At 31.8% G+C, this 27229-nt stretch overlaps 1 protein-coding gene across 1 annotated transcript; it reads right to left on the reverse strand.

Annotated features, from left to right (window-relative positions):
* Positions 1-15134: 15134 nt before the first annotated feature.
* Positions 15135-26781, reverse strand: LOC107891949 (chromosome transmission fidelity protein 18 homolog). Its single transcript, XM_016816878.2, has 23 exons — positions 26240-26781; positions 26074-26135; positions 25456-25593; positions 25067-25339; positions 24439-24525; positions 24011-24112; positions 23843-23908; positions 22585-22668; positions 22446-22507; positions 21979-22023; positions 21688-21761; positions 21350-21417; positions 20418-20486; positions 20239-20336; positions 19966-20047; positions 19738-19816; positions 19568-19655; positions 19321-19474; positions 18081-18272; positions 17932-17991; positions 16499-16815; positions 15756-15861; positions 15135-15358 (listed from the first exon to the last, which is right to left on the reverse strand). The coding sequence occupies exons 1-23, from the start codon at positions 26709-26711 to the stop codon at positions 15305-15307; spliced, it is 2832 nt and encodes a 943-aa protein (XP_016672367.1). The 5' UTR covers positions 26712-26781; the 3' UTR covers positions 15135-15304.
* Positions 26782-27229: the final 448 nt, after the last annotated feature.

A 27229-nucleotide genomic window follows, 5' to 3' on the forward strand; every position in this document is an offset into this window, starting at 1 on the left:
CTTAGTAATCCATCATCGGTTCGTCCATCATGGTGTCACGTCATTGACTCCGCTGTCTTCGATGACATGAAAAGCCTTTGAAGCCTTGGTATCAGGGGAAAATACCGTAAAATCTTGACTGGCTTCTTTCTCCACTGTGCATCATTTTCATCGTCGTTCCCATCTTCTGTGTTTCTACTAATCCAACGGGATTGGCCGCATACATGACAGCACTGTTTGTTTTTTCGATCGCCCCAATACAACATGCAGTCATTTGGGCAACTATGGATTTTGTTGTACCCAAGGCCTAAATCTTTTATCATTTTCTTCATATCTTTGCATGATTGAGGGATTTTTGCAAACGGAAACATTTCTCTCAAAAACTCTGACAGCATTGTCAACGAGTTTCCGGTCCACCCTCCCAAACATTTTAACTGAAAAAGACGAACACAGAATGACATTTTTGAAAATTTTGATCCCTCCTACAGTTCTTCGTTCATGTCATTAAGTAGCGCGTAGAACTTCGCCGCTTCTCCACTCGGCTCTTCATGAGGTACACTACTGCCCGGTTCGGTAAATGTAATTCCACCAATATTACAATCATCAGATGCCACAAAATCCGCTGGGAACGACTGCACACCATGATTGTGCATATTAAATGCATCCCGCAACATACCTTCCATGTCATCCCCTTTTTCAGACTGATGGTAATTAGCAGTACCAGGATAAGATACATCCATCCTTGAAGAGGAAGTACTAGGCGGACATTCTTCATGAAAAAACCATTGCTTATAACCTCGAACAAACCCATCAACAATTAGATGCTCGTATACAACCTCACGATAATGCCAGTTTATGTTGACACACTTCTTACACGGGCAAAGAATCATGTTCTCTTGGCTTGCATATTGAAATGCAAAATTTAGAAAACTTTGCACTCCATTTCGATAACCGTTGCTTACCCTTGACAAATTCATCCAAGAACGGTCCATTTCTTAATTCTTGAAGTCTGACATTGACAATAAATTGCACGGGTTTAGGATTTAGGAATAAGTTATACATTGTGTAAGTTATGTAAGTTGCGTAAGTTGTGTATTATGAAACTTATGTAAGTTATGTCTTATGTAAGTTATGCAAATTATGTATTATGTAACTTATGTAAGTTGTGTATTATATAAGTTATGTAAGTTGTGTATTATGTAAGTTATGTAAGTTTTTGTTTTTGTGTATTATGTAACTTATTTAATTTATGTAGGGTATGTATTATTATGTAACTTATTTAATTTATGTAGGGTATGTAAGTTATGTAAGTTGTGTATTATTTACACATGTAAGTTGTGTATTATGTAAGTTATGCAAGTTATGTATTAAGTAGGTTATGTAAGTTACGTATTATGTAAATTAATATATGTATAATATTAAAAATATAGTAATACTTATTTAAGTTATCAATTTATTATTAATAAAATTTAAATATAGCTTACATAAGCAATCTTTTCTTTTAAACTAATCTTCCACTGAATTATGGGTGGAGAGGTATATGTGTTACTGATTTGACAACAAAATATGTTTAAATATTATTAATAAAATTTAAATATAGCTTACATACGTAAATTAATATATGTATAATATTAAAAATATAGTAATACTTATTTAAGTTATCAATTTATTATTAATAAAATTTAAATATAGCTTACATAAGCAATCTTTGCTTTTAAACTAATCTTCCACTGAATTATGGGTAGTGAATATACATACAAAATTAGGGTAACTAGATGACTTAGATACAAGTTGACTCTTTGAATCATATGTAAATAAATTAAAATAATCTTAAAGTGAGCACAGTCTGCATTCAATTTGATGCACCATTTTACTTTGACTTATTTAAAGTATTAAAATAACAGTTTAAAGAATTTCTCCAAATTATATGAATAAGTGACTTGACATTTTGAAAAACGAGCATTTTGAACTTATGATTTCATGTTTTAAGTAAAGCAATTGTGAAGATTTATATACATCATAAAAAGGAGTATTTTGTAATATTTAAAAAAAAGGTGAATCACATGAAGAAATATTAAAAAGATGAAGACAATACTAATGCCACTGTCAAAGTGCATTTCGAGTTTTGACTGGAAAATAGAAGCTGAAGACAGCTTGGTTTCACACTTAAGTTTTCTTAAGCGATTTCCAGGCAAACTAGGTCAAAATTTTCCTACATTCAAACCATTTTATCCTTTGTTTCTAGGGCAAATTTTCCTACATATATATTTGCACATCAAATCCTTTGCTAAAAGCACAGTAGCAGATGATTCCACCGACAGCAGAACGATGCAGAAAACAGAAATTTTCCTACATATATATTTGCACATCAAATTTTCCTACATATATATTTGTACCTTCAGAACGATGCAGAAAACTAAAATGAACGCAATGAAATGGAATGGACTGAAACCCTATAAAAAAGCAGTATTAACATCAGTTTGTAAGCAATGAAACCATTCCGAAAATAAACTCACATTCGAAGCATTACAGTACCTTCAAGACGATCCACAAAAAATGAAGAGGAAGACCGAATACCCTATAAACAGAGAATACAATTTTTTTTAATTTCAGGATCAACAAACAATAACAAACCAAGAATAAAATTAACAAGTAAGAGAAAACCCAATGTATACGGAGGCAGAATGGGGAAAGTGAACCTTGAATACTTATTCCCCCGACGACCGATTCCGACAATGCTTCGCGACGTTCTCCGTCAACTATCTGTGTTGACCGAATGTACGAACCGGAGATTTTAATCTTTTGCAAGAAATGGAAACACCCAAACAATGAAACACGGTACAGATGAAGAATTGCTTCTTAGAAATGGTTGATAGGAAAAAACCTTAGGGATTTCGGTGAAACACTTAGGGATTTCAGAGAGAAATTAGAATTGGGGCTGGGAGCGGGGATATACCCCAAAATTGATCTAGTCATTAAAACGACGCCGTTTCATTAAAATACATTTGTGGCGCTAATAAAAAATGCACCTAATCTTATATCTTTTACGGCATTTTGAGAAAACACGCCACTACAAATTAAATTCGTCAACGAAACAGCGCTGTTTTGTTTAAATTTTAATTGGATCCTTGCGGCGTTTTGCATAGAAACGCCACTAATAATTCACTTCTTATAATTTTTTATTTCTTTTTATTTATAATTTTAATTTTTAATATATTTCTGATTTAATACATTATTTTTAAATGATAAAAGTTAAAATTTTTTAAATTTTTATACAGTATGAATAATGTATATATTAGCAACATTAAAATTTATAAATAATTGAAATTATTAAAAAATATATTTTTCAATTTTAAATTTTAATCAGTAAAACCTAAAATTTAATTTAATGCTTTTGCGGCGTTTTCTAATACTGGTAAACATCATCAAAGTGACGTCGTTTTGGTGAACTTTTCGACCAGAGCAGAACACTAAACGATGTCGTATTACAGAAATATTTGCGGCATTTTAGGAAAAACCGCCGCTAAATCCCCAAGCCATTGCGGTGTTTATTAATAAGCGCCACTAAAGGAATGTGCTGAATGAAAACGAAGTCGTTTTGGTTTAATTTTTTGCGGCGTTTTTACAATAAACGCCGCAAATTCGACTTTATAGCGGCGTGTTCTGTGAAAACGCCGCTAATTATTCAATTTTTAAAAATGTTTTATTTCTCTTTATTTATAAGTTTAATGATTTTTAATAGATTTTTTATTTTGATAATTGTTATGACATTATTATAAATTGACACATTAATATGATTGTTATGTAACTAACACAATATTAATATATATGTTTCATAATATATAACATATATATATCGTTGCATATATATCTTTTTCTATAACCCTAATTATATTTAATTATAATTCTACTAATGACATATATAATAAGAAGTAAAAAACACAAAGAATTTACATTTTTTTGGCTTTTGTTTTAGATGAGTAATTAAACCCTAAAACCCAAAGCTATTAATCCCTATAACCCGTAAATTTTAAAATTAAATTATAAACCCTAACTCGTATTCTTCATGCAAATCCGAAACGCAAAAACCATGCATTGTAACATTCAAATCATTAACGCTAAACCATAAACCATAAACATCAAGCCCTAAAACAGTAAATTTGATCATTATCTTATAAGCCGTAAACACTGACCTCACATTAACACTAACATGTAAACTGAAACTCTAAACCTTAAACCCCAATCCCCAAGCCATAAACCTAAACCCAAAACCCTGAACTTAATACTGTAAACCTAAAATAATGAACATTATGTAATGAACCCTAAAACCCCAAACCGTACACGACAAAACTTAAATATTAATCCCAAAACCCTAAAATATAATTTATTTCCTTTGCGGCGTTTTTATAAAAAACGCCGCTAATATCAATAAACAGTATAAAAACGATGTCGTTTTGTCTAACTTTCAACCAAATAATAAAAGTAAACAACGTCGTATTACAGAAATTTTTGCGGCATTTATGTAAAACCGCCGCTAATACCGGTAAACATCATCAAAGCGACGTCGTTTTGTCGAACTTTTCGACCAGAGCAGAACACTAAACGATGTCGTATTAAAGAAATATTTGCGGCGTTTTAGGAAAAACCGCCGCTAAATCCCCAAGCCATTGCGGCGTTTATTAAGAAGCGCCACTAAAGGAATGTGCTGAATGAAAACGAAGTCGTTTTGGTTTAATTTTTTGCGGCGTTTTTACAATAAACGCCGCAAATTTGGCTCTATAGTGGCGTGTTCTGTGGAAACGTCGCTAATTATTCAATTTTTAAAAATGTTTTATTTCTCTTTATTTATAAGTTTAATGATTTTTAATAGATTTTTAATTTTGATAACTGTTATGACGTTATTATAAATTGATTCATTAATATGAAATTATTAAATTTTTTAAATTTCGATGCAGTAATATGTATAATTTAAATATAATCAACATTATAAATTATAAATTATTCAAATTATTCAAATAATGTATAACAAATTTAATTTATATATATTCTATTTTTAAGCTAACAAACGAATGTAACTAATACAATATTAATATATTTATATGTTTCATAATATATAACATATATATATCGTTGCATATATATCTTTTTCTATAACCAATTATACTTAATTATAATCCTACTAATGAAACATATATATAATAAGAAGTAAAAAACACAAAAGAATTTCAATTTTTTTTTTTTTGCTTTTGTTTTAGATAAGTAATTAAACCCTAAAACCCAAAGCTATTAATCCCTATAACCCGTAAATTTTAAAATTAAAGCCTAAACTCTAACTCGTATTCTTCATGCAACTCCGGAAACGCAAAAATCATGCATTAATTAAGTAACATTCAAATCATTAACGCTAAACCATAAACCATAAACATCAAGCCCTAAAACAGTAAATTTGATCATTATCTTGTAAGCCGTAAACACTGACCTCACATTAACACTAAAATGTAAACTTAATTAGCTATTAATTTCTAGTGGGTACGTATTAGACCAAGTAACAACCTCATTTGTCCCTTTTCATTCATTTTTAGTTCTTATTGATATTGAGTACGTACTATATATAAAATTATTATTGGTACGTAACAAATTATCAATATATAATATTATTTATCACGATATTTGGTGTTTTATATATATAATTACTTTCTTTGATTTATTTAGTACTCTAACTATATATATCAAAATTAATTTATTATTCTTATAAATTTTTATTCTATTTTTTATTCTTTACAACACAACAATTTAAGTTTTATGATATTTTATTTTACTCATAATTTAATATATTTTTCTACTAAAGTATTTTAATTAAATAAATTGTGATTGAAAAATAATAATATATAGGACTTCTCTTTAATAAAAACAATTTGTAATATTTCTAAACAATATTGTTTGTTATCATTTTAAATGTAAATTTGACCAATATATAATAAATACAACTTTTTCAACCTATAATATAAAAATGTAATTCAAACATTACTTGAGAATATATCAAAGAATGAGATAATTGAAATGGTTTTAGATTTTATTATTAGCGGCGCTTTTACAAAAAACGCCGCTAAAAGAACGAACAATAGCGGCATTTTTAAACAAGCACCGCTAAATGACACAATATTACCGGTGCTTTTCCAAAAACGCCGCTAATGACCAGATCATTAGTGGCGCTTATTAAAAAACACCGCTAAAGGCCAGAGCATTAGCGGCGCTTATAAGAAAACGCCGCTAAAGGCTAGAGCATTAGCGGCGCTTTACGAAAATCGCCGCTAAAAGGTTGGAGAATTAGCGGCGATTTGTCAAAAACGCCGCTAAAGGCCCAAAAAATATGAAAACAGCATCGTTCGGCTTAGTTTATCTGCGACGCTTTTTGGAAAATGCCGCTAATGCTTATTTTTAGCGGCGTTTTCCGGGATGTGCCGCTAAAGCTTAATTTTTAGTGGCGTTTGTTATCCAAACACCGCGAAAAATGCCGCTAAAAGCCTGTTTTGGTGTAGTGATTGTCTTGTGTTTTGATTTATTTTTTAAATAAAGTTCAGTCTTATTACTTCAAATATATATATGTATGTTTAATAATATTGAAAAATATAATATTTTATATTAATATTTTTAAATATTTTAAAAATAAAAATATAATTTATTATCAATATAATAATATTAAGTTTGAGTTAAGTTAATTTTTATATAAAAATAAAATTACCTATAGAGGGGCTCGTTTCTAGAAAATGACTTAAGCTTTTCAAAAGGGTAAGTCATTTTACAGGAAAAATGGCTTATTTTACGATGACCTGTAAGTCATTTTCCATTAACCAAGTTATTTTCTATTAAACAAATACAGAAAAATGTAGAAAATACTTTCCATAAAACATTTTACATGTAAACCAACGGACTCTTAATCAACCTAACAAGTCATCAACAAAATACCATTACCATCTCATATATATATATATATATGTGTACACTTATAAACATAATAACCAAGGCCATAAAATACAAAATGAACATTATCACCAAAAGACTTCCTAGGTACCTACCAAAATCAAATTGATCATATCACCAACATTTGAGTTCGAGATTATCACTGGATGCTGAGTTGACGATCGAACCGATAAGTACCTAACCTATGCATGGAAAACAAAATCGTACTCTAAGTATAACTTAGTAGTATTTCTATAATTCGAACATTAAAATAATATACAATGCATTTAAATGCTAAGTTAAAACTAAACGATGCTATGCAATTATCATATCATATGTGCAAGTTTACATATATGCATTATTTTATCAAATACATTTTACTAATACTAATACATGGCAAATTCAATTAACATGACATATGGTACCCAAATCTAATTTCATATATACAATAATTATATAAATCATAGTTCAATTCATTTAATACATAATCAACACCATTCTTTATTCATATATCCATTCACTACTTTAGTCTCCATTTCACATTATATTCCATTCTATAATATTTGCTAATTCAATAGAATTACCATTTCAAAGTCATTATCTCGAGTTTATTTTTTACTTCCCCTATTAACACGACTCAGACTCGGACAGATACATGGATCCAACGAACACACCAGTTTGGCACTGAGTGCCTCATCGAATAAATTTGAAGTAAGTGGTTGCGCCCAGTGCTATAAATAAATTTGACACCCAGTATCTCATCGGTTAAACCGAAACAAATTGGCACCTTGTGCCTCATTGACTCGTAGTTGAAGTAACACTAAACTCTTCATATCCTATGGCATGCCACTTATATCCGACTTTACCCGAACGGTTAATAGGGATTCCATTTCACAATTCACTAGAATCAAATACTTCATTTCACCTTCATTTTCATCATAAACATAAAAGTTACATATATCAACATTTTATCATCATATTACATACTCAATTTCACATTTACACAATATATATACATTTTTCATAATTATTCAATTTAATCCTCAGATATATCAATCAATTCATTTCAGCTCAAATCATTTCATTATCACAATTAACTCACCTTGTATTCTTACCATTCACAAACAGTTCATAATGCAGCAATTTACAAAGAGTTCAGATTACATAAACACAAACCGTAAACTCTAAGCTATTTGTCGACGATTTTGTCTTTTCCTTTCTTTTTTGAAGACTCTGAGTCGATGTTTGCTATGGATTAAAACAAATAGAATAAATTAACAATAAACAGCCAAATTCGCATTCAATTTCTAAATCATACAACTTTTGCAAATTATTCAATTTAGTCCCTAAAACTAGGAATAACATAATTTTCACATTTAGCCCTTCCAAACCTAATGCCAGATTTTCTAGAGTCCTTATAGGACTTCCTATTTCTCAATTACACCCCAAATTTTAAATTTTGCATAATTTAATCCTTATTATACAAAATCATCAATGGACTTTACAAATTAGTTTTATTTCACTTCTAACCTTAAAATCTATCAAAATAACACCTTAGAATTCAATTATTTAACAATGGAAACATTTCCAATCTTAAACAATAACGAAAAATACTATATGGGTTAGCTAGCTCGTATTACCGGGGTTCCAAAAACATAAAAATAAAAAAAAATGACTAAATTAAACTAACCAAATTGAGCTTCATAAATATAAACCCTTGTGTTGTGTGTTCTCTCCCTATTTCTCTTAGTTTCGAAATGTGAAAATGGAAAGAGATAATATGTTTTCTCTTTCCATTCACTAAGTTTTCATCTTTCTTTAATTTTTATTTTATAATTTTAATTTGTTTAATGCTTTATAATATAATATATCTATATAGAAATAAACTTCATTAATTGTCCATAGGTTAGTAACTTAGTGTATAATTGCTATTTTAACCCCTTGATTCAAGTTCTAATTATAATTCCTTAGTGAATTGCACTTTTACCACATACACAATTTAGTCCATGTACTAAAATTAAGCACTAATTCAATGAAATTACCTATCCGAAATTCAATTCGCTTCTAATATAACTTCGTAAATATTTTTATAATATTTACGAGTCTAGTTTACAGAATCAGGGTTCTGAAACCATATTTTTTGACACCACCAACTTTTGGATCGTTACAAAAATAAAAAAAATATGATCACAAATTTGGAATGCCTGACCACTTTTCTTGATGTTGCTCGAGTTTGTTAAACAAGCCCGTTGTTTCAGTTGCAATAGATTGTACATACAACGGATAGAAACGAGACAAACCACAATGTATCGATGGACAAAGAAGAAGCAATGATACTTTCAAAACACTAAGGATTGTGTTCTCGATGTTGCTTAGTAGCTACAACTAAAGTTTGGAGGACTAGGTGGCTATTAAGGATGATTTAAAGAGAGTTTTAGGGCTCCTTTGATGTGATTTTCACACAAAATCCCGGTAAATTTTGTGGAGATTAGAAAAGGAAAGTTGTAGATTTCGATACGTTGTTGCGACTCAAAGGGCGTGTCACGACACGAAGCCAAAAAATTCTAGGTCTTTTTGTTCGTAGTTTCATATCGCGACATAGGCTATGCGTGTTGCGGCACAGTCCTTGAATTTTTCAATATTGTTGCTTCGAAGTTCCATGTCACAACCTTAGGGTCTGTGTCGGACACGACCTTTGATTTTTCATTTTTCTGGGCTTTGGAGCTCTGTGTGGGAACACGGCCTATAAATTTCAAGAAATCATCTTTTCGGGGCATGCCGGACTCCTCGATTATGCCTAATCACCTTAATCCACCTCTAAACCCATTTTTGCTCCCTAAAACTTTACTCATATCCTAACTAAGTCAAATTCAAATACTAGAAATTCTAAAATCTAAAACACAAATAATTTTACATTATTTACAAAAATATTAATAAAGTTTGATGGTCAATTTTTAAGTGTGGCTACTGGATTCGTCTGGCAAATCGTTAATTTCTATCATCGACTTTTTGTTTCTCTATTGATCATCTTGATCCATCCAACAAATGCTTACCCATCCCAAATCTTTCCATTTATCTCTCTCCCTTGAGTCGTATGTTCCTACACACATGAGACTACAAAGATACCTTCGATAAAGGTTGTTAGGGGTGAACCAGTATAATGTAAAACAATCTTCCCCTAATTATTTTTCTAGTCCCACCTTTTAGTAATCGTGGTCGCATTTGAACACTTCTATTTCACCATCAATTTTCATAAATAATTCATTTTTTTCATGATCGATGGTTGATCTAGAAGTGGCAAAAAATAGCCTACCCAACAAAATGGTGATCTCTTAATCCTCCTCAAAGTCGAGGACTACAAAATCCACAATGATTATAAAACTTTTTAGTTTAACTAATACTTCCTCAAGTACTCATTTTAGGCATACTAAGGACATATCATCTAATTGTAGTGTTATAGATGTGTTCTGTAATTCCCCCAATCAAGGTTTCATGTAGGTCGATAAGGGCATTAAATTAATACTAGCTCCTAAATCATAAAGGGACTTACTAAAATATTTATCCCCTATTTCTACAGGAATTGTAAAACTACCCGGATCTTAATTTGGGGGGTATCTTTTTAGAAATTATAGCACTGCAAGAAGCATCAACATTAATTTGCTCATTTTTTAACGTTTTATGCCTTAACATTATTCTTTTAAATACTTAGCATATTTTGGATATCATTTAGCTCCAAGAGTCGCAAATTAACGTTGAAGGACTTAAATAAGTTAAGAAAACTTAGGAAGTCAACTTCGTCCCATCTCTATTTTTCCTCTAGCCTCAATGGGAATGGTATCTTTGTCGTGCTAGGATTTGAAATTACCCACTCAGCTATCGGTTTGGCTACCTTTTCGGCTGGCTCCTTAAGCTCGTTTTCATCTAGGGCTTCCTCTACAGACTTTTGTACATCCTCATCTTTTTGGATGGGTGCACTAAGGTTATCAAGTGTTTTACCTGATCACAGGTCAATAGCATTCACGTGATCATTCCCATCCTTCTGAGGATTATTCTTTGTATTACCAGGGATGCCTTGGCCACTTTGCTTTTGTAAAAAACTCATCATTTGACTCATTTGGTTATGGAGACTATCCATTTAGGACTCGAGTCAATTGCACGTAGAATGGACTTATTGAAGCTCCGTTTTCATTGTTTGTATCTCCCTGTCTAGTCTGTCTAACCTTTGGCCACATACAATATGGCCATTCCTCTTAGATTTGTCCTAAGATCTCTACACATGTCGAGATTGGTAAGGAGGATTCGGTCGATTCCATCATGGATTTCAGAATGTGGCCCATAGCTCCAAGTCAGCTCCATCATGGATGGTTTAACGACGATTTCCAAAAGGTTCAACTTTTCCAGAATTTTTTTATACTTATCCTCCTCGCGGATAGCTTTTACCTTTGGTGGTTTTGGATTGTAGGCGAACCTCTCGCTATGCCACATATATGAGCTCATAGTCATATCATCAATTAACTAACAGACTCGTTTGTATGTGTGGTTCATAAGGGCCCCTTCGGCTACTCCATCCAAATTGGACCTTAAATTATCATCCAAACCATTATAGAAAATTTTCATTTGGAGCCACTCTTGCATCCTATGATGGAGACACTTCCTCAGCAGCAACTTAAATTTCTTTCATACCTCATACAGAGTTTGGCCCTCAATCTGCTTGAAATTTCAATATCACATCTGAGCTCAAAGGTTCTGCTGATAGGAAATTTTTTGTGTAAAAATCTTTCCGCTAGATCGTCCCATGTAGTTATGGAACCTGGTTCCAACCAATCAGTTGCGTTATCACATAAGGAAAAGGGAAACAACCGAAGATGAACAACGTCATCAGTTACCCCGTTATGTTTGAATGTATCGCGGAGTTGAAGGAATCGCTTCAAGTGTTGATTCGGGTCCTCCATCATATTCTCTCAGAACTGCAAGGTGTTATGAATCATCTAAATTGTAGCCATTTTGATCTCAAAATTATTGGCATCAATCGTCAGTCTCTCAATATTGCCTCGCACGACACCTATAATTGGTAGTACATAATCGCGCAATGTCCTTTGAGCCATCAATAGCTCTCACTGAATGTGTTTGTGGTTCAGATAGATCGTCAAATAATGGATTTTCCCAAGGTAAATCAACTACCACAGGTGGATCATTTTGCACCAGTTGACAGTTGCGCCTACAAAATCGCTTTGGATCATAATGTGACTCAATTGGAATGTTTTCACATCGAGTCATACACTGAAATCAAAGAAAAAGAATAAAAATTAGCAAATAAAAGTTAAAAGTAAAAACAACAAAAATAAAGATAAAAATCATATCTAAAATTTTCTATTTTTCTATTTATCCTACTAATTGTAGAAAATTAAATGAAATGTCGAAACCTCCCCGACAACGGTGCCAACAACTTAACTGTTGCCAAACATGCAAACATTTGGGCTAATACTACAACAAAAAGATATATAATAAAGCAATGGTATCCGCAATTATACAGGTCAAATTGTAATATAGTATTGTACAACAGGGTACAGGAAGTACTCCAAGGATTGTACCTAATGGATGATGGATTAAACTTAGTATTATCTTTTACAAGAACAGGTCTAAACAATAATCATTGAAAATTATATTACGAGAATTAATAATAAAAATTAATGACATAAAATAAAATAAAATTACTAAAAAGAAATTGACAAACAAAGAAATCTCAATTAACAGACAGAAGATTAACTCACTTCAATGGGTGTAATCAATTTCGAAACTCAGGTTTTAATGAATTAGATAATAACTAACCAATTATTATCTCTCCACCTATAACTGATTAATTCATCGATAAAAGCCACTTATATCTCAACCTTGCAGTTTAAACTGAGATAAATTATGAGGTGCTCGGCAAACTTATCCTCTCGGCCTATCTACCTAGATTACTTCCTAAGGTTGTCAATCCTAAGGTTTAAGCATGCATAATTTAAACCAACTAATTCTAAGGTAAACCCTTATTTTCCCATTAATTACTTCCACATTCGCTCGTTAATCCTCTTAAAAGAATTACTCGTTAATCCTCTTAAAAGAATTAACTACTCATGAATCCAAATGTCATTTTCCTTAGAATTAATTTAATCATGCAAAACACACAAATTAAGCTAAAACAAAAGGAAGATAGAAATTTTTTAATTAATTGTAGGAAGTGTTTGGAAAGCCACCTAGTATTTGGATTTGAGTGTAATTACTTGTAATTATATAAGGGTGACATGTTTGGATAACCATTTAATTGGTGGATCCCATTAAATTGGGTGTAATTGATGTACCCCAATTATACTTTCTGATTCTTAAAGAAGGGAAGGGTGAGAATTTGAGTAATTACATAGGTAATTATACTCAAATCCAATTTTAAAAAATTATTTATATACAAGTTATAAAAATTATATTACAAGCATAAATAGGTATGAGTGTTTGAGATGATTATGGTTAAAAAATTTCTTATATTATAAATTCTAAAAAATTATATTATAAAAATAATTTATGTATTTTTTAAATTTATAATAAAAATTATATTATTTTCAAAAATATATTTTTTTATCTTACAAAATTTCTAAATTTATGATAAAAAGTTTATTATAAAAAATAATTTGTATGTTATAAAAGTGTTAAAATATGTTTGTGTAAAAAAGTTATGACTAAGAAGTATGCATATAACTTATTTATGTGTTCATGCTATATATTATAAAAATAATATACTTATTCAATAAAAATTGTTATAGTTTTTTTTTATCATAACTAATTTATAAAAAAAATAACATTTTAAAGTTATGACAAAAAATTATATTATTTTTATAAGAAGTGTTATGAAAGTTTTGGACAATTTATAAGACATTTTTTTATAAATGATATATATTATAATTTTAATATTATTTTTTACTCAATTTATGTATTATAAAAAATGATATAACCTAAGACGTTTTTTTTTATAAATGATATATATTATAATTTTCATATTATTTTTTACTCAATTTATGTATTATAAAAAAGGGATATAACCTGACATAAGTCTTTCTCCAAATTAAGTTTATATAAGCTTTTATAATTAAAGTTATAGACTATTTGGATTGTGAATTAAATATTATATGGTTAATGCTAATTATACAAATAGAAAATATTTTCTTGCACCATATTGTGGGATATGATACTATATAAGAGAATGGTGTCAAACACAAGCATTATAGATAGCTCGTGAACTCTTTAATTTGATATATTTAAGGCTTCAAAATGTAGTTGAGAAGACAATCGTTGTTTTTTTTTTAAAAAATTCTCCTATTAACATCACCTTAGTATAGAATAAAAAAATAAGGTTGGATTGTACTAACATTTGCATATTTCATAACTTCAATCATATGTGGAATTGAGATGATTCATACTTTGAATAGTACATAGAAGAAGAAGATTTTGATAACATTAATGATACAAATTCATATTCAGATGATCATAAACTCGATTAATAACCAATAAATAATGATAAGGAGAATATGTTAAATATTAAAAAAGGAATAACCCACCAAATATAGACTAGAACAATTAGATAAAATTGCATATAATGTTTATTTTTCTTATTTTTTCTATTAATAATCATATTATTAACTACTTTTTAAGACTAACATAATACATAATTTGATTTTAATTTTAGTTACTTGTTAAAAATTATTTTTATCATAATAATAAATTTTATAGTAATTAATATTTTTTACAAATAAATTCTGTAACTATATAATTACAATTTGTACTACCAAACATAACATAAAAAATTACAACATAATTACACTCTATCAACCAAACACGTTTAGAAAATTACAATTCTTGTAATTACCACCTTAATTATTACTTTCATTTAATTATCTTATTTTGTCCAAACATACCCTTAATAAATTAACAACTTATTTAAAAATGTTAATTCATATTTAATTTTATTTTTCCATATACTTCATATTCATATTATGTTGTTGCATCTAAAGTTAATAATCTAAGTACAGTTTGATCAATTCCAAACTCATGTACGAGACAAGATCTTAAAATACGAGAAAACATCTAAGTGAAACAAATCATCCTGTTTCTAATTGCTCTTTTAACTTTCTTTTTCTTTTTTTCTTTTAAATACCAAAAAGATGTACAAGAAAAGAGACTGTTTTTCCATATATATATATATATATATAAGCACACTTGTAAGAAATGTTGTCATTATATAGTTTTGGAATTTGAAGGGCAAATAATATCAGTGCGTTCAATATTGTACATGAAATTAGCAGCTGCTGAGTGCTGGACAAGACATGGAGATTCATTATAGCAAAAAATCGCGCATTCGAACCGGCCTCTTCACGGCATTGGTAAAACCCTGCATGTAAAAGGAAAGCAAAAAACAACACAGTATTGCATCATTTTCTAGTTTGATACCAATTGCACAGCCAGAAGATGAAACTGGGAATTTGAAGTCATTAAAGCAAGCCATCAGTGACATATCACCAAATTCCAGGAGGTAGCTGAAAATACGTAATCTCCACATATGTTACTTCAACTATTTACTTTAAGTAAACATGTACGATACAAATTCGAATGTAAGTACGGGAAAATGATCCTTCAAATATGTGGAAATACTTTCAGCAAAACCTTTGGGTTTCATTTTAACATAACATTCATGGCATGACCAAGCAACCAGGTTTTCTATTAGTCATTAACTCGTTATGTACTAAAATTCAGCTTTGATAAAATGAAGCTAAACGATAGGAATTTACCTCATTAAATTTAAATAACAGAGGCCGCAAATCTCTTTCCAACGTCACTTCCTTCACTACTGCAATTTCAGAATCCAGAGAACCTCTGCTGCTTGGTTTTCTAAACCTGGATAGTTGACAAAATCTCAGCAAATATAATGTATATACAGTTATATAAACTATAGTCAATATATTCTGGTATGGTCCACTGATTATTTTTATAAATCAGAAGAGATTTCATCTAGAACTGGCACTAAACCTTCATTTGCTACAGTTGACTTATAATCCAAGGCAACATAGTTGATTACTCTAAGAGAATGCCATGCTCACTTAACAGACAGACACTAATGGCTGTATACAGCAGCAAGAGAAAGGATCAGGTGAAGACAGCTAAAGAAGCCAAAGATTTACCAAGTGTTTAGAACAGGTGTTCTAAAGCTGAAATGAAAAGGTGAGAACAAGATCAACCAGAGTAACCTTCAACCAGATTGACTTCGGCTTAACCCAAATACTTAATCATCTAAAAAACAAATGTATGGGAAGTCTATCGGAAATAAAGCATGTGTCATAGTTCATACGGCCATCAAACATAGCAAAGAAATAGGAAGGGTATGAAGTTGACTTGCCGGGAGGAATTGTCACTTACATTAGCCACATTTTTATTCTCAAACTTTTACAAAGTTTAGCATAACAATAACAAGAAGAATAAAGAAGGAAAAACTTATTATAAATCAAAATAAACGGAAAGAAGTCAAAAAGATCACCTTTCAAAGAAATCAAAACCACTACGTGCCTTCCTGACATCTGAAGTGGATTTTTGCTTTGCTTCCACGGTGGCACTTCTGCTAGAAACCAAAGATGATGAAACTGTGGTGGTACTAAGATTACCTTGCCTTGTATTTGATATATTCTTTTCATTTTCAAAGGTCTTTGTGCCTGCACCAGCATTCTCACCAATAGTTTTAGCAGATTTGGCTACACTGGCCCCTTTCCCTACAACGCCCTGGTCTCCATTGCAGCATCCATCTGTTCTCTGCGCAGATTTCCCAGTGCTTACTTGCAAAATCTTTTGCTTCTCAACCTGAAATCAGAATAAATTCCAAAAGCCTTCACAAGTAAGAACACTGTATAAAAGCTTTTACTTTTAATTGAAATTCCTTTTCTGAAAATAAAATGTTGAAGTCTGTAACTCGACAGACAGAAGAGATTTCAATCTAAGGAAGAACACGATGTTAAAAAGTTTATGCTAAACGCTGCTACAAGCTTAAAATCCACCAAGCACAAAGATGATACTTAAAAGAACTTTAAATTAAGAGGATAGGGATATTAAACTCCTATCTAGACTAAATTGATTAATTTAATATTTCTCATAGTGGTTTCAGAAGAAAGAAAAATTGTAACTCATGGCAGGTCTAGAGTGGAAGTAGGTATCTGGGAAAATGCACCCAAATAATGAAGATTAAATCCATGAAAATGACACCTAACAATATTTCCAAGTTTTAAAATCTAATTATGAATTGCTTGAGTTTGCATGCCACTAAACCTACAAAACTTCAAAAGTAACAAAACTGCAATATCACTATTCTGTCAAATAAATGTCTTTACAACACACATTTGTTCATCTGGCTAGGAAAAATAGATATGTTGAGCCATGTCTATCCTATGATCTATCATCAATTCTTTTGAGATATCAAATAAAACCTTGAAACCGTTTAAAGAAATATTTGGAAACAGCAATGCCATCAAGAACTTTAGAAATAAGTTTCATGGCACCAAAATAAAATAACTTTTTTACTGTATATGTTCTCTTATTTTATTGCTTCTTTTAGAATCCCTTTTACTCGCAATAAATGTCTCACCAAGAACAGAACAAAAAGGGTTATCCTATAGCTCACATATGAGGATCACTCCCCCTATTTACATGATACTTCCCAAAAAATAGCAACCACAAATTTGTTGGATTATTTCCAGTTATATAAAAGATTACAGAGATTAAAAAGGGATAGTAAATAGTCAGAATCCGGTGAGTACTAAAGTAATCTATTTCAATTTTGTCTGTCTAAAGCAACTTCAGCACCAATAACAATCATCAAGCTATATGCCAACAGAGACAGGCATCAGCCAACATCAAACTAGCATATCTTAAAAAAGAAGTAGACAAAAATACAGAATATTGTCCAGTAACTACATTACATACCTCATGCAATAAAACCTGCTTCATAGCTAAGGGAAGTACATGAGGATCTGATCTGTAATCCTGCTTATATCAGAGAGAGAAATTCAGGTCAAAATCATGAAATTTTGAATAAAGTTGCATGCCATTAAACATAAAGCACAGCTAGAAACCTTGTAAGCAATAAACTCGCCAATGGGGGGCTCAAAAGAGAGTGCTGATGCATCTGAAACTGCTTCATGTCCCATGTTACTGGACAGTGAATCAGACTTCATTTTCTTATAGGTTATAGAATAGGATACCATCACATTTACTAATTGAGTCAAATTATTCTTCTCAGTTTCTGATAATAAGTGCAATGCCACCTGTTGAAGGCACAAGAAAAGCCACAGAAATGAGATGGAAGAACTGCTATATTCTTTTTCTTTCTTTCTTTCTTTTTTTTTTGAAAGAAACTGCTGCATTCTTTTAATAAGAGAATAACATGAAAATAGAAAAGGAACATTCTAGATACATGAGAGAGATGAGGGGACACCAAAAATAGTAACAGTAGGCACCCTATATAATGATCAAAGAATTAATATCAAGCAAATCAACATTAAACAATTAATATTGTATATTACTATGTATCTAAATGTGCAGGAGTAGCGTCAAGCATTATGTGCACAACTAGAAACACTAGTAAGCAACCGAATGACTAATACTAACTATCTTTACAAAACTCGATAGCATAACTAGCACAAAGAGCCCAGCATCTAAACAAAAATGTGGCAACATTGTCCATAACGTCATCCCTTGGAATTAAATTTACCTTTCCTGATACAAATCCATGGATAGATTTTAAGGGTCAAAATTTAATTGGAACTCTTGAAGATCCTTTGTTAGATTATAGTTTGCTTAGAACAAATAAAACTTACATGGGGATTGCATACTAAACCTTAGGGACACTACCTTTCCAAAAGTCAGCACCTATTTGATTGCATCTAGCCTAGCCCAATGTTAAACTTCTTGTTTACGTTGTCAATAATTCACCTTCCAAGCATTCTTTAATAACAATAGGAAAATATTTAACAGCGTATATTTAAAATTGCAAACAAGATAAAGTTATTTGTTTATACAGTTCAATCAAAATGCATATGCAAATTCCACTGCAGAACACAATTAATTGTAACTGTGCAAAATACTTTTCCAGTAATAATGAAAAACCAATCTCCAATTAACAAATAGTGGTCCAGCTAACACATTAAAAAACGAATACATGTTTTGCAGTAAAAAAAGACACAAACCATGAGATGCAAGACACATTATGTTTGCATGCTTCAAGAACTTGCTTAATTTACCTAAATAAACAAAAGAAAGAAAGAAATTGAGGCCAGAAAAGGTCAAAGAATTAAGTAAATTCAAATCAATTACCGGCCTAAAGTTTGGTGGTGACAAGATATGCAACAAAGGAGATATCAAGTCCTCTATGCAGGACTTTGTTGATAAATGTCTAGACATGTACGGTGGAATTTTCTGGTGCCAAGCCCTTAAAATATCTGTCTTTTCCATCAGCATAGTACGGTATCTGAAGCATTGCACCAAATACAGTATTATCGACTGTTAGTCCTCCATGTTTGGCATTGGGTTCTTCAGAACTTGGGCATGGAGTAGAGATTACCTTTGAAATGACTTTGGCCACTCAAGAGTTGGCTTTTGGATTTGGGCAACTATCCGATGCAAAGTAATTGCAACAGAAGGCTGGTAAACTGCAGTGAAAGATAAAATCAGATTAGTGTTTAGTGGCCATAAACATGCCAGGGATTTGAATTTGGTACTGCATACGTTCACCTTGAAGGGACATTTGCTGTGTCCGCATAACATACTGTTGCATTACATCAGAGATGCCAAGAGAATTCAAGCATTTGACCTTGAAATATCATGAGTACATGGTAAAGATTTCATTGTGGAAAGAGACAAGGTGAACAATATTGTATTTCCATATGAATAGGCCATCTACAAATACTTCAGATAAGTTGAATAGGTCATCTACAAATACTTCAGATAGGCAAGCCTTACTGTCTTATGCATCACTGGATCATGATACCGGAGCTGCAAAATGTTTTCATGGATCCCATCCAAAATTACATCATAATCGCCACTGCACAGTCATTCATAACTTAAGGTTAGAAGCAAAGGAATTAAATCACAAAAAAAAAAAAAAGAAGAAGCAAAAGGCTTGCTGGTCCACTACAAGGATCATCACACCTTTTGGAGGGAAACATGAAGTGAAAAATAATAATGTTCAAACAGAATTGGAATAAAAGACATTGAGAGGCATCTAATATCTACCGGTTAGATATGAGGGCATGCAGAAAGTCAAATTCACCATAGCTGCTCCCAGAACTAGTGTTAGATTTCCTGTCCCGCTTTGTTCTTTTATGAAAAATCTGAAGGACAGCAGCCTCAAGTAAAAAAATGCTTCAAAGTATAAATAACTAAAACAATTCCAAAAGAAGTCACTGCCATACCTCTCTCCATATGTCAAAAGCACTTTTTGAGACATCCTTCCGCCCAACTACTTGTGAACTGATGTCCATCTAGAAAGAGGAAACCATGCTAATCATTACTCATTGCCCTAAATAAAATGCCCAAGCTTTAAAATGTTGAAAATGGAAAAAGAAAAAAATGAATTAGACTCAAAAATAAACAATTGCAATCATTGACAACGATGATTAAAGAATAAAGGGAAGAAGGGAACAAAGTGTAAAAATTGTTAAGTTACTTGTCACAATTGATTAAACGCCAAATATAACCTATTAGATTAAATCAATGAAAGCAGTTCAAAAATTATCTAAACTACCAAAAGGGTATAACGTCTAAGATTATCAAGCAAACTTGCATAGGAAAGAGATACCACATTTCATTCATCTAAAAATGTATACATCAAAAGAAAGAAAAGAAGGTTAGAGTTACAGTAAAGCTACGGTAAAAGATATCCAAGTGCTGATGTAGCCATTAGAAATGACTAACAATTCAAATGAAACAAATTATAGATTATACTAATCCATAAACTTCATCTTACAGATACCAACATATATGAATTCTAGACTTCAATGGATAGCTGGTCAATTAATAGCCTCCTATGAAACAAAATTTAAAGTTGAGGTTTAAAATTATTTAGTTTTGGTGTTAGTTATAACTATTATACACTTACCAGGCATCACATTACACTTGAAACTAAAACATTTTAAATTGGCGCAGCAAAAAATTCTATTTTCCTGACTCTTCCCATAAGGAAAGTCTGAAAGGACAATTCTATCTTAGCGGACAGTATCATTCATTGAATCTTAAACCTTTAACTTCTTTCTGAAATTAGTAAGATTAAACAAAACCTTCCAGCAACAGTGCTAGATTTCTTAATGAATGCATTCAAAACCATAAGATGACATAAAAGTCTTACCACATTGAGGGTTTCGTTCTTCTTGTGGAGAAACTGGAGAGTGTTCAAACATGACCGTATATCACATTCTGAAACATTTTAACCAAAGGGAATAAAGATAAGTACATTAGAAAAAAAAAGGCAGGAAGAAACACAACTAAAATAGTTCATATTATTAAGGCCCAAATATAAAAATGATATCTTGAGATTAGACTAGAAAAACAAAGGCCTAAATAGAACCAGAACCAGTATAAATGAGAGAAAAAACAATTCGCAACTAAAGAAGCTTTAGTAATAATATGAATATCTTCACTAATGGAAGTAAAAGAACATCCTCGACAACAAGCAACAAAACTCACCGGTGAACTCTGCTAGTGCAGTAAGGGCAATGGAACTTGTTTTCATTCCCTCCCTGTTACAAATATACTTGAGCCTGTAAAAGAAACATAATTAGAAAATCAGGCTCACTAATTAATTGTTCTTCCTAGTTATGAATATATTTTCCATCACACAATCAAGTTGTATTGGAAACTAATAATAGCTAATATAAATATGTTAATTTCCTTTTTTAAGGACAATTATGCAATAAAAACACCGGGAGCAACTTGAAGCATCATAACCATTAAGTAATAATATTGCAGATGAATTACCTGCTTACTACACGACTCACTGTTGGCTGGACAAATATATGAACCCTGGAAAAAATATTTGGTATTGTCAGGATAATAATTTTAAGCACCTCAAAACTCCGCTAAGGAGGGAAAAAAGAGGAAATTTCCAGGTATAACAAACAAACAATGAAAAGGAGTTCTAAAAGCTGGCAATCATTAGTACTACCATTAAACAAGAGGTCAAAAGGCATTTCATCTACACTAGTTATGTGCCTAATGCAGCAGAAATCAATGCACCTTTTAATTCAAATACTCTTTCCTTCAGGAGCAGAAATGCCAACAAAAAGGAATAAAGAGATTATCAAAAGAGTTCCTTCTTATAAATTCAGGCAAAAGAAACAAAGAGCTAGTAACACTTGCCAAGTGATCATTCAAATAACAAATACCATGAGCACCAGGTCAAAATCACCAACATGCTTACTACTGTTGACAGCTAAAGAACTTACTTTGCTATCTGACGCAATGGTCTTAAAGCAGGTGCATAGAGGTCATTACATATGCAAATCACCTACATAGATGGCCCAAAAACTTAGTGTCACCTACAAAATATTACCAAACAGCGCACATATGGCATTTCAAACTCACAGGTCTTGTTAGGGATGCAGTTTTACTTCCTTTTTTCTTAGCATTATTTTCCTTCCCAAAATCATGCTTCCTTTCAGCAGACACCTGCATCGAGTGATTGTATGATTTCATGAACTGTACAGAAAAACTACAACACCCAAATAAATGAAGTAACTGAATCGGAATCCCAATTTGAAATGATTTTATAACTTCTCAACTTATAGAAGGAAATCTATTAACATGAAGGAAAGGAAATGTCTCAACCAAGACAGATTTCCTTTCCTTCGTGTAAATAGATTACCCTCAAAATACAGTTAATTATAGAAAACGTTTAAAAAGAACCAAAGAAACTGATCAACATCAAAAGAATAAAGGAATAGAATCAAGCAAACATATGACTCACTGTCCTATTGACCAATAGAATTGTAGTGATGCACTTTTTAGCACGCTAATTTAACAAAGATTATCCTGTGGCTTTTGCTAACTTAGACAGTACTAACAAAGTATAAAAATTTTGGAAATTCTTAAGAGAATGTTTTGGCATTTCTTTTGAGTAACTGAAAGTAACTTTTTAGTTGAGCCGAGCCAAGCTCAAGTCATAAGAAACTCAAGCCCAACACAATATTTGAGGCTCAAACCTTGGCTCAAGCTCAAAGGAGTTTCATTTTTAAAGCTCAAACTTGAGTCAATATAAAGATCAAACTATTTGAGCTCACTCAATTATATTCATTTACCTAGCAAAATTTGAGTTTCATTCACATGCTTGGCTTGAAGCTTATTTATTTGCACCCAAGTTCGTGTTCAAGTTCAAGTTTGACTTGAAAATTTCCATTCCTAACTAAAAAATATATTAGAAATAGAAAAACTCAATTAGACTTGCAAGCTACTTAAGTCAAGCATTAAGTCACCCAAATTTGACTCACTTGATAGCTAAAGATGCTTGAGCTCAGCTCAACAATAATTGAGCCAATTTAGTTTTTTTGTTTTGTTTTATGAGCCAAACCTGAGTATCTTGCAAGCAAAGATAATGTCTTGTTTACACCCCTAGTTTTTATAAATTGATAATAATTAAGCTTTCTTACTCCACACAACCTTTTAAAGTTTTAACCACCATGCAGAAAAAAATAACTATAAAGAGAACACCAAAATGCCGACTAAAAGAGAGAATATACAATCAAAGTAGATATTGAAGACCGATTGAGCATGCCGTAACTAGATGCATGATTGGAATATGCTTCACAAAAACCACAGGACATCAACAATCAGAACCGTGCCATACCATCTTCAAAATAACCTCCACAGCACCCTTCCCATCACCAAGAGCTCCATCTATTTCATCAATCACCTACAAACAACTCGAAAAGCTTTTGTTTGAGTATCATCTTGCATAAACAAATAAATTAAATTAAACTATGAGACTTTCGAAAAGAAATAATTAATGACCAACCAGACATTTGGGTCTTGCATCAGCCATGACGGAGTTCATCTGAACAACATCAAGGATTTTTGCTTCAATTGTTGATGTTGATCGATCATCGCTAGCATTAACCTACACAGGACTCTTATCAAATACTTAAAAAGATTAATGCAGAATACAAATGTTAAACAAAAAAATTGTCACAAAAATATGCAAGAAGTAACAGAACATTCTAGACATATCAATTGAGAAATATAATGCTTGTGAAAATTAACAAGACATCCATGACTCTATAAAATCATTTTTAGCCAATTAAATCCTCTCTGTCAAAGTAAATCTTATTTAATACATAAAGAGAGGCAACCAGAAACAGCTTAATGCAATGGTTGAATGCCAATATCCTGCAATGTTGATGAACCTATGGGACCTTGCATGAGTAAAAGGTAAACACAAAAGACCTCCACAACACGGTATCCACAATGCTTTGCAGCTACATGCGCTAGTGTAGTCTTTCCAAGCCCTGGGGAACTGCAGAGTAGAAGAATCTGCAATTTTCATAAGATTCAATTAATGATGGATTTCAATCTTAGAAGTTGATGATTAGCACTAAAATATGATGAAGCAAATTAACACTTTCTAGTCTACTAGAAATGCGTTGTGTTATTTAAGAGCACCAAACAAGATAAGAAATTGATGATTTCTCAACTAAGGAGTCTGTTAAAAACCGGATTACATTTATTGTGATGCATATAACATATCAAAGAATTCAAACAAAACCAGCTGCTAAATTGAAAAACTAAAATTTCTTTCAACTGACACCAAGAGATATTGAAGTATAGTAAACACAGAAGTAAACCAGAGCTACTAGGAACAGATCAATTTGGTTTTCCGAACAGGTACTTAAAACCGTACACTGCTCCTTCTAGAACGTGATGTCATAGAGCAGCCTTCTCTTGTGATATTTCTTTTTGGTGCCAATTTGAAATGATTTTATAACTCCTCAACTTATTGAAGGAAATCTATTAACAGGAAGGAAAGGAAATGTCTCAACCATGACAGATCTCTCTCAAATATACCATTGCTTACCTTCTGTTCTGGTGGACCAGTGAGCCTTGAGTTTTTGTTCCAAAAGTCCTGCATACCTTTTAAATTATTGGTCCCATGATCCACATTATCAATGTGGTTGTTATTTCCGTTAATCCATCTATGTCCTCTATTCTTTCTTGAAAAATCCGAATCAAAAGATTTTTTATGTTGAGTAGAAGAAAGTCGTCTGAGAGCTGACAAAACTTCATCTGAGGTACTCCTAATTTCGGATCCAAAAACACAGGAATCCCATTGTTTTAACCACAATAGGACCTGCAGTAAGATCACCATCAGAACTTGATAACTAAAGATATATATATACATACATACATAAAACTTAAAACAATTATCGTCTCCATGAACTACGTATGTAAATAACTAGTATGTACCTCACGATTTGTTTGTTCATCACTAAGGAGCTCAGTGAATGAACTTGGAGCATATTTCTCGACCCAAAGTTGTTCATGGACCATAGTTGTCTCGGGAATAGTTATATCATTCTGATGTTTAGAACTTGCTTCCAAGGCCTTCAACACCCGATAAATGAATTACAAGAACCATTCTTTCCATAGCAAAATTATATGACCACTAGAACTGCTAATTAATAAAGCCAAGGGCAAATTTCAATTTAGTTGAGCACAACATAGATCAAAGAAAAAGATTCAAAACTATTACTATCTAGACACTAGCGTGACATGAAAAGAAATTATGGCTGACTGTTAAATCTTCTATAATTTCCCCTAGTTTTGACTTTCATATTTGATAATATTGTACAAGAATGTAATCTTCACTTTGTTTGCTACAACTCCTCTTTCACATTAGAAAGATTGAAATATAAGGAAACAATTTTGTATAGCAGACTCCAATTCCACAAATACTATAACATGTAGACACAAACAAATGAACATTTTCAAAACCACTTTAACATGTTAGTGAATTTATTCAAGATTTGCAGCATTAAAGAGAAAGGGGGAGAAACCCTTCAATTTTTGTAAATGGCAATGTACCTTGGCAAAAGCTTGTTGTTCCACTCTTTGCAATAGAACATTGACTGGTTCAGGAAGAAGGCCTGCAAAGAAATTAAACATTAATTCAAATAAACATAAAAATCATATATTATAGTTGAGAATTTTCATTTTTTTTTCTAATTATCCTAAATTTTGCATAAGCTACCTTTAGATCGTTCTTTGCAATTCAATTTCTCCAATCCTTCATCCCTCTGCGCACCGCTAATCTTCGCATAAACTCTTTCGCCACCACTTGGCGCGGTGACAGGAATGCAATCGCCATTAATTGCCGACATAAACCTTGACAAATAAACTTCCTCATCCTTTTCAACTGCAACCTCAACGTTAGTTTCCTCTGGCGGAGCGTACCGTAGCCAATCTTCCTCCTCCTCCTCCTCCTCCTCCTCAATATCAATTCTTTTGGTTCTCTTGTTCTCCTCGGGTTGAGATTCGATTGCGTCGGAGTTTCGAGGGCGTTTTGAGCCGTCGATTTCAAGGTTTTTCAAGGGCGGTGATTGTGGAGGAGAGGGATCGGACGGGGGAGAATCTATGTAGGGTTCTTCATAAAAATGGGAGTTGGCTTCCAGTAACTCGAGCTCTTCAGGGAGCGGAATGTCCATGTCCATGTCCATGTCCATAGGAAGGAGCAAAGTGAAAGTGCCGGTGACTGTGAGAGGGAAAAAAAGAAGGGAATGATTTGGGAGCTTTTTTTTCTTCTGTATTTTTGGCGGGAAATTGAAGGAAAAAAAAAGCGGCAAGATTTGTTACGTAATTCCGAATATGCCCTTTATGCCCGTCCCTATTTTCATAGTTCGTACCCTTGGGAGGCCGGCCTTGGGACAGTAAAATGTAGCCCATTCCCATAAGGCAGAGGACCTGACAATTTTGAAAATCATAATAAAATATTTTAAAAAAGTATTTTTCATATTCTAATTTTACGTTTTAATATTAATTCAGGTGGCACTTTTCTTACTACGATATTTAGTTTGAGCGCCCAACTTATTATACATTAATTAAGAGTTGTAAATAAAATATATTTATCAATTAATTTAAATAAAAATAATTTTTTATTCAAAACTTGAATATTTTTTTAAATATTATTTAATAAAATTTTAAAGTATTTTTCATAAATATTTCAAAAATTATTTAAATAATA

Source organism: Gossypium hirsutum, chromosome D09 (assembly GCF_007990345.1).
Source record: "Gossypium hirsutum isolate 1008001.06 chromosome D09, Gossypium_hirsutum_v2.1, whole genome shotgun sequence".
In the NCBI taxonomy this organism is placed as follows: domain Eukaryota; kingdom Viridiplantae; phylum Streptophyta; class Magnoliopsida; order Malvales; family Malvaceae; genus Gossypium; species Gossypium hirsutum.